A 7,105-nucleotide genomic window follows, 5' to 3' on the forward strand; every position below is an offset into this window, starting at 1 on the left:
TTAACGCAAAAACATTTTTCCTGTTCATCTTATAGAAAGGGTCATCCAGCTAAGAGAAATAAAAGATCGAGAGGAAGGACCAGAACACGATGGAGCGATAAATTACAACAGTATGTAGGTTCCACCTGGTTTCGAACGGCAAGAGACAGTGATTGGAGGAAGAAGAAGAATCATTCACCCTGATGAGGATAATGTGATCATGATCTTTACTAGTGATCCAAACACTTCTTCAAGGAAAGAAATATCATTTGAGCTTTTGCTAAGGGAAGATTTCTCCATTCTTTACAGTAGCTACTTCATCAAAAGATGTTGAGATTAAAACAAGTCTAAATGGTTTAACTGAAATTGTGACTGTCTGAACACAGGAGATAGTATCAAAGCAGAATCATAGCCTCATTTAGTAGACAAACTGCAACATCATTTTTGACACCATTGGCATTAAACAGAGAGGCTACTAAAACTCCCTCCAAAGGGAACCTCCTCTCTAGCAAAAAAATTGTTAATTTTCTTCAAAATCTCTCATAGAAAGCGTTTTTACCCGAAATAACTGAATTTCTCAATCGTTTAGTTGTGATTTCAAATTTCCCGGACGCCGCCATGTTGATGTGTTACGATTGCCATATTGTTATCACACAAAAGCTCTTTACGTCAGAACGATGGCGGAATTGTAACACGTCCCAGTTATTCAATACGGCAGCGCCCGGGAAATTCTAAAGTGAAAAACGTTATTCCAAAATTCATTTCTCTTTTAATACAAACACGTTTTTTTGAAAAAGAAATTTAAACCAATTTGATCGCCAATATTATTTCCTTTCAGTTTAAGTCAGTATTCTGTAGCAGTATGGGTGAAGGGTGGGGGTGGAGATTCTTTTGAATAAAGGATATCGAGGTTTAATCCTAAGAAACTTTCAAAAAACTCAAGTATCTTTCCGTTTCTCTCAGATAAAATCTAATGCTCACCAATTTCATAGTTTGCTGTGATGTGGGGCATCTACAGAGAAGCGGAAAAATCATGTAAAGTGGTATTCTTAGCCACGGCAAACATCGCCTTTTGCGATCTGGAAAAAAAGCGAAGAGACACCAGTTTTTAAAATCAATGGAGACCTATAGCATCGGAGAATCGGCCAACCTGAGGATGTCACGTGACCACGATCGCAGTTTGCAGTCCACGTTTAAATGGCATGAAGGGCTTCAGGCGGTAAACGCGTCAAAGAGTTGTGTCTTCATCAAGCGATGAGGTCGACTGGTTACGCTCCACCACCTGTATCACGATGGTCGGCTGTGGTTGAAAAAGTAGGTACAGGAAATGCGAAAGTCCTGTTCGGTAATGGAGCAAAGTGTTATTTTTGAACATCCGTCAGGGGACTTGAAACGTAAAAGTAAGTTTCATTTTTGGTCTTGGGAATGATGAATGATGTTTAGAAGCATGTAGCAAGGCAAAGAAACACACACAAAACCTTTGCTTGCAATTTCTCGGTCTTAAGAGTAACAAGCCAACTCTTGCACCATTCAGAGGCAGATGCCAAATGCTCTTGAAGTAGATCGCAATCCGATCCATTTTCTATGAAGTGATGGAGGACAATATCGTCAGCAAACAAATCTGAGTTGCAGGTTACTGAGTAAAGAAGATCGTTGATGTAAGCAAGGAACAGCAAAGGCCCAAGTATACTGCCTTGGGGCACACCCGATGTAACACTTAACCAGTCAGATGCTTGACCCTCAATAACTACTCGCCGTTTCCTTGACGTAAGAAAGTCCCTTAACCAATTTAAAATCTGGCCTTTGATACCATAGCATTCCAATTTGTAGAGAAGATGGGCATGGGAGACTTTATCGAAAGCCTTGGCAAAGTCTAAAAACACTGCATCCACTGATCCAAGTTTATCCAAGGCCTGAAGCCACTCGTGTTCTAATTGCAGTAGCTGGGTAACACAAGATCGTGATGGTCTAAATCCATGCTTATTGTCGTTAAGCAGTTGGAAGTCAGTCAGATACTTCATAATGTGCTTGTGGATCAAGCGCTCTAACATTTTCACAACGACGCTAGTCAATGAAATTGGACGGTAGTTATCTGCCAAGTTATTTTTGCCAGATTTGAATATTGGCACAACATTTGCAACTTTCCAATCAGTTGGGATATTCCCCCGAGACAAAGTGAAGTTAAAAATGTTTGTTAGTGGTAGGGCCAATTCCATAGCACATTCCTTGAGAATTCTTGGAGGAATATTGTCAGGGCCAGATGCTTTGTTGACATCGATTGATTGAAGTAGTTTCGCCACTTCATCTGCGCTACAAGATAAGATAAGATAAGATAAGACGCCGATAACATGATCGGTCAGCTGACTAAGATTCTGGAAATCACTTGCTTCTGAGTCCACGATGAAAACAGACTGGAAGAAACTGTTGAAAAGGTTAGCTTTATCGAGTGGTGAATATGCTCTTTTTCCCTAATACTCAATGCAGCTTGCCACGCTACGATTACCTGTGCGTGCTTTAACAAAAGACCAGAATTTTTTAGGGTTGGTCTTTAATGAAGCTGATCGTTTGTTTTGAAGTTGTACCACGGGTCTCGTAGAAAGCCACGTCATAGCCTCCTTTGCATACACAAAAACAAAGATGGCGGATTTCAATTTAAAGTTGCCAATTTTTGAAGCGTTATTGTTGGCTATTTAAACAAATTAAGCCCAAATGGGTGGTCAAGTATGATAATACAGGTAAAGAACTTTCGATTCAGAGAAACTTTTTCTAGGCCGTACTTTCCCTTTAAGGTTCACGATTTAATGTTAAATTGTTTTAAAGCAATTCCCGAAGCCTTATATCTTGTTAGACTTCCTGAAGTGGTCTACGTGATCTAAACTGGAAATTGACAGATCCACTACTTTAAGCTGCTTTCCTGTTCTTCCTCCTAATTGTTTTGGAAAATTATTTAATTTACAACAAAAAAAGAAATAAAATGAATAAGCTACAGCAGCTGAGATAATGAGGTTAACTTATACATCAACTAGTGACAAATTCTAACTTATTATAACAAAAAATGAATATAGAATAGGTAAGACAAACTTAGAGATTTCCCAGCATTGTTTAATGCTCGCTCATTTGGTGAAAGGCTTGTGATATATGTATGTATGTATGTAGCAGTGCCAATCATTCAATTGTTTAAAAGTTGCGACAAAAAAATACTGTGACATGTTCCATTGGATAAAATGTTAACAAACAGTGCGTGTCGGTTGCTATGCCGCGGTACCGTGCCCTGCAAGGCTTGGAGGTCTTTTTTAAAAACTTGCTAAATCCACGAGCGCGCGCGAAGATGACGCAGCAAGTTATGCGCAGTTGAGGTTCCCGTTCCTAGACCCCCAGGGAGGGTAGAAGGGATAAACGTAAACTAAGGCCTAGTTTATACGTCGCGCTATCGTCGAATTTAATTCCAGGTCCTACTTTAAAGTAAATTCGACGATAAAGCGACGTCTAAAATAAGTTCAATTCGTCTGTTAAATTAAATTCGTCCTAGACGCTTTAAATAAAGTTATTTTATCCGTCTTAACAAGACGGATAAAATATCTTTAAAGCGTCATCAGTTTATCCGTCGCACCAGCGTCGCGTCTAATGAAATGCATACATTATTTTCGTACATTATTAATTATACCTCTGACCAGGTTTATTGCATTCCGGCTGAGAAATAAATTCGACCATAATTCGACCCATTAATTTCGACTCGTAAAACCACGGTACAATTAATGTCGACGGAAGGACGAATTTAATTGGAATTAAATTCGACGATAGCGCGACGTATAAACTAGGCCTAAGCGCTTGCAGATCGGTCAGGAGACTCGAAACGCAAAGGTAAGTTACATTTTTGGTCTTGTGATCGGTTTACAATAATCTGAGCCTGTCGTAAGGCGTTCAGTTCACTGAATAGTGTTTTGAAACATTGAGCAAGTCCAGGAAAACACACATAACCAATGCTTCAAATAGCAAGTCGGTTCATGTCGACAAATTGCTGTTTGCAATTTTTTTACCCGGTCAATGTTCCACAGAGTCAGACAAGTGAGCCGGGTGAGATACCCTGAATTCAATCTGATGAGGTCCTCTTCACACCGAAAACCAAATATTATCTCAATTGCTGGTTTTCACTCACGTGATCAACAGCCATGTTTTTCGACGAAAACGAAAGGAAGCATTTGCATAATAATGGAGTTAAATTCCCGGAGGATTTGGTCGGGGCACCAACATGGCCGCCTTTTCTTTGTTTTGGGCACCAACATGGCGGTCGTGACGTCATGTGAAAACCGAGAATTCAAATGGTCAAAGTTTGTTTGCTTGTACTACAGCATTTGGAACGAGGTCAATGCGTTATCCAGTCAGTCAACAATAGAGGTTTCGGAAGAAATGTATAAATGAAGAAGTGCTTCTTCAAGAATTCGTAAAGTTTGTTCTGACAAAGTGCAACCCCTGCAATCAAAGTGCTTGATTTTACAAAGTTTCTTCAACAATGAGGCAAGGGGTTTTTGCAAGCGATCCAATGCGTTACCTCTCAGGCTTAGGCTATACAGGTTTGGGATATCACTTGCGGACGTTTCCAAATCTTGCAGGTCATTTTCATTCAAATCCAACCATTCAAGGTTTAGTATTGTCAAATGCGGAAAAAAGCAAAGCGTTCTGGTTAGTGGATTGAGACTCCCACTAACACTGACATTGATGAACGTCAACGATTCCAACGGCATGTCTTTGTCTATTCTGCCAAAAAGGGCCACCATGTCTTCGACATTCAAACTATCACCTGTGCCACGTAAATAAAGACGTTGTAAGGATGACAATCTCGGCAGCGAAAGACCGAGCACTGCGGCAACTGCTGGAGTCACATGGATTTCATTCAGCGACAGTCTTACGAGGCTCTTATGCGTGATACTGGAAACCAACCTCATGCTTGCTTCTTCAGTACAGCAACTAACAAAGGAAATACAAAGTTCCGTGATGTTTTCAAAACTTGGCAACAATTCAGCGAGTTCTTCAGCTCCTTTTGACATCAACACACAATCCAATTTTAAATGACACCTGCTACGGTTTGGGAGCTGTTTCAAAAAATCGCAAACACTGTCGCCCATACGATAAGCGTTGATACTCATCAAATGGGTGCAATTTTTGATTACAGCACCAAGATCTTTCATTGAAGAAAGTTCAAAATACCTAAACATACTTAAGAACTTAAGAGACGTCTTTCCTGGAACCAAATGTGACGACTGACACGGTAAAGCAGCAGCCTGTGCACTCTCAATGAATAGTCTGGCATGGGCATCACAACGCAGTCTTAGGCCTCTGAAATAAACATTGAGATCACCGTCGTGGATACGAAGGATTGATGAAAAACCACACACTTCACATTCAACGTCGAGGAACTTTCTCAAAAATACTCCGAGGGGTACATTTTCAGAATTGTCAGTGATCTTCATTGGGACATCAAGGCAGTCCAGTTTTTCTACCACCTTGAATAGAGTTGAAACAACGATTTTTGCTTTTAACTTGTTTCCACGAGGCTCAAAAATAAAAGTCCAGGAATTTAAACCGGAAAACAGTAACCCAAGGTAAGAGGGTGGTTCTGTAAAAACTGTAATCCCGCCAAAGCAATCAACGCAAAATTTTGCAAGCTTCCGTTTTGACTGTACTTCTTCAAAGCAATTAAAAACCCAATCACTGAATTGCAAGTGCCTCTGAACAACGTCATACAATGGCTTGTAGTTTTGGTCTTCGGCTGGTATCGCTTCTGATATATCAAGTGAAGGATCGTTTATTCTCACTGACTTCAAATGGTCAAACACCTTCGCTGCTCCTTCATCACCAAGTCCACATACGAATCGAAAAACGTTCTCGAAGTCGAGACAGCTTTTCAAGGTTTGAGTGTGCTCTTGAATCAAACCGAGATTTCCATCAGGTATACATTTGCGAGTCACGTACCAGGCTGCTAAGAATTCTTGTATGCTCTTATGAATGAAAGAAACCATTTCTGTTGGTTGCAAGCTTTCTGTACACTCAGTTACTTGAAGTAAACCAATGACAACACTGTCTTCACACAGAACTTCAGAAGAAAGTTTACCATACGGGAAGATGTGGTCATCGTTTAAAAGACACTCTAAGGCCATCTTACCGATTTGATTGAGGATCTCTGAATTATCCTCTACTCTGCTAAAGCGAGGAGGGGTGTTCTTTCCTTGGTTGTGGCTTAAAACGTGCTGGACAATTTTTAAATATAAGCTCGTTTTGGCTTTCGACAAGCCTTCTGACTGTTCCTTCTTCCATAGCGTGCAAAAGAACAGCAAAAGTAAGGGAACTTTTGCAAGATCTAACAGCCCGTTTTTTACCAAATGAAGATACAAATCTCTAGCATCTCTTTTGTCACCAAGCTGTCGAGTTATATACATCAGTTTGTCCTCCTCACTGAATCCTGTAATTTCTGCAAGCAGGTCTTGAAATTCTTGGAGCTCACCAGCTTTGGAAATTCGACTTGTTATCAACACACAGCAGTCTCTCAATTCTTTTCCACTGAATATGTCAAAGATTTGAGATTCTTGTCCCCTGTGATACTCATCATAGCCATCCAGCAACAGAAGAACTTCATCTTGATGGTTGGTCATATAATTCAGAAGACCTTCTACTAACCATTTGTCTTCACGGGCAAAAAGTCTTGAGTTATAAATGACATCTTTGAGGCTTTGACATTTGGACACTTCCTTGAGGTTAACGAAAACAACAAGCTTGAACCTCCCCAGAACAGCTGCTTGTTTATCTTCAGTCTGAGTGTTACCAAGTCGAGCCCAGTCAATCGCCAGCCTCTTCGCAAAAGTGCTTTTACCAATTCCCGTCTCTCCTCGCACAAGAATCCTCTTTGGATTATTTCCGTTACCGATTGGAGTGAAGAGGTCACTGTAGTGAGCCACTTCAGACTGTTTTGACCCAGCTGAGGTGGTTTCCATTTGGGTTACACACAATCGGGTGAAGACTTGATCAATGTCTACAAGAGACGACCTGGACCAAACAGACGTTCGCACTTTGGAAGTTTTTTTGTAATGTTCTTCAAGCTTTGCTCGGCAGATTTCCTCACTGAAAGACTCTG

The 7,105-nt window shown here is 40.5% G+C and overlaps 1 protein-coding gene across 3 annotated transcripts in view; it reads right to left on the minus strand.

The window, feature by feature from the left end:
* Nucleotides 1-2,316: 2,316 nt before the first annotated feature.
* Nucleotides 2,317-7,105, minus strand: part of LOC137982706 (NLR family CARD domain-containing protein 4-like) — a 15,227-nt gene continuing 10,438 nt past the window's right edge. The window contains exons 5-6 of one of the 3 annotated variants that reach the window (XM_068829848.1): nucleotides 5,195-7,102; nucleotides 4,770-4,944 (exon numbers count right to left, since the gene is read on the minus strand). In XM_068829848.1, coding sequence (XP_068685949.1) covers nucleotides 4,919-4,944; nucleotides 5,195-7,102 — 1,934 coding nt within the window. In that variant the 3' untranslated portion in view covers nucleotides 4,770-4,918. Of the gene's footprint in view, nucleotides 7,103-7,105 lie in introns of all 3 variants that reach the window. The other 2 variants (XM_068829847.1, XM_068829846.1) reach the window with 2 other exon arrangements.

This window comes from Montipora foliosa, chromosome 13, assembly GCF_036669935.1.
Source record: "Montipora foliosa isolate CH-2021 chromosome 13, ASM3666993v2, whole genome shotgun sequence".
Classification (NCBI taxonomy): Eukaryota; Metazoa; Cnidaria; class Anthozoa; order Scleractinia; family Acroporidae; genus Montipora; species Montipora foliosa.